This window comes from Amblyomma americanum, chromosome 10 (assembly GCF_052857255.1).
Source record: "Amblyomma americanum isolate KBUSLIRL-KWMA chromosome 10, ASM5285725v1, whole genome shotgun sequence".
NCBI lineage: Eukaryota > Metazoa > Arthropoda > Arachnida > Ixodida > Ixodidae > Amblyomma > Amblyomma americanum.
In genome coordinates, this window is record NC_135506.1 from 32,495,229 (window position 1) to 32,497,264 (window position 2,036).

Here is a 2,036-nt window from a genome sequence, read left to right on the forward strand (position 1 = left end):
AAGAAAATATTGCACGGCAGAGCCAAACTGACAACACACAATATAGTCTCTTTCTATTTCGATTCTCTTGTTTCTTTTGATTTTACCCATGGAGCCTACCTATGACTGTTCCTTCGGCGATAGAGACGCTGAAGCACCGCTGACACAAGCTGTTGTTGTTTGCCTCATAAAATGCCACATACCCACAAGGGGGATTGGCCACAACCAGGCGGTGGCTACCCCTATTGCAAATTGCATGCGGCGAACATGGGATGATCTAAAAAATTTGGGCAGCTCAGTTTTCGTGACAGAGGTGATTGAGGGTGGTAGGGGGGTCTGACATGCTTAAATTTATGCAAGAAAGTGATTACTAGAAACAAGGAAAACGTGTAGGGTGATCAAGAAGGGAATACCGAAAATAAAGCGTAAAAGGGGCATTACGAAAGCTTATGATGGTAGGCGTTTTGTTTCGGGAAGAAAATATTGAACCCAAGAGCAAAAATTCCCATAATATTCCCATTCAAGCGCAAGTGTACGTACATCGAGAGTAATGAATAAAGTGCTGAAGACAACGAAGAACTCCGCCGCGTGCTGCAGTGGTCTACGGCCAAAAGAAATCTGCGAGCCTTCCCGGGAGGATTTTACAGTGGCGAAGATGTGGACGGTGCGGCTGGAAGGCGTGCCGGAAGGCGCAAGCTACACGGCTGTCTCCATTAATGGCAAGATCTACTCGTTTGACCCCGACCGCGAGGACGTGGACCGCACCACACGCGAGTCCGTCGAAGTCTACGTATTCGACCCTGCGACCTGCCAGTGGAACCAGCTGCGGACGCAGTCCCTTCCGGACGGGAGCCCCTGGCATAATAATTACAGCCTCACGGTCGTCGCCTACGGAGACTGCGCCTACCTCTGGAGCAGCCGGGATTATCTCGAAGTGGGTAGCGTAGTTTACCGCTTCGACACCAGAACGATGGCATGGAGTCTTCTGGAAGTGTCTGGCCAATGGCCAGAATTGCGGTTCGGCCAAACTGCATGCTTGGTGGGCAGCCGAGTCTACCTCTATGGTGGATGGCCATCCCACGCCGCAGATAGATTTCCTCGACCTGAAGACATTGCGCTGGCATACTGTGCCAACCAGGGGCGAGCTGCCGGAGAACACCGTGTACCATTCGGCGTCCGCCATTGGGGACCGTATGTACGTGTGGGGCGGAGCCATTGTGCTCTCTGGCCGAGGCACAGCCTACAGCAGCTCTCTGGTGTATCTGGACACGTCCACCTCGACATGGGTGCGGCCTCGCGCCGATGGCTTTCCCCCCGAAGGGCGCGAAGATCACGCCACCTTCGTCTACAACGGAGAGCTGTACGTATTTGGAGGTTTGGACTTCGACCGGGACCGATACTTTGGCATCATCCACAAGTACAGCCCTGAGAGGTCCTCCTGGAGCGTAGTGACGCCGAAGCGGTCAGGCCCGTCGGCCAGGCGGTTCCCGGGCTGCTGCGTGATTGACAATTTGCTTTTCGTCTTCGGTGGTCGAGGATTGAAATCCTACGCAACGGTCGAGCAGTGGATGCAGTCTAGTGCAGAGGAGACTTCTGAACTATGCGAAGAGGCGCTGACAGATATGCACGTCCTAGACTTTTGTCCGACTTTGAAGACTATGTGCCTGACGGCTGTCATAGATGCAAATGTGCATGTCGGCCACCTGCCGCCTGCCATTAAAAAAGGAGGTCAGGGCACTCACAATCTACAGCAGCACTTCGTCGTCATGTCAGCCTGCACGCTCAAGCTGCGCACCAGACTGACTGGACTCTTTCGATGTGGCCATAGACTGTGGGGACGGTAATCTACGCGACCGCTGGGGCGACGCTACAGCAAGAAAAAAAATCTTTTGTGTAAACTGCCCCCTGCTTCGTGCAATGTTTGCACAGAAATGCGCAAATGTTCATGTGTCCATGCAGTTCGAATCCAAGTTTCCTTGCTATTATACCTCCAGAGAATAAATGAGAAACGGCTTCTTATACTAAGGCATCTCTCTATTAAAGTTTACTTCATATCA

The 2,036-nt window shown here is 52.4% G+C and overlaps 1 protein-coding gene across 1 annotated transcript; it reads left to right on the plus strand.

Annotated features, from left to right (window-relative positions):
- Positions 1-634: 634 nt before the first annotated feature.
- On the plus strand, positions 635-1,823 carry LOC144108152 (kelch domain-containing protein 3-like). The gene is made up of 2 exons (XM_077641430.1): positions 635-913; positions 1,068-1,823. Exons 1-2 carry the CDS (start codon positions 635-637, stop codon positions 1,821-1,823), a joined length of 1,035 nt encoding a protein of 344 aa, XP_077497556.1.
- The last annotated feature ends 213 nt before the right edge of the window (positions 1,824-2,036 follow it).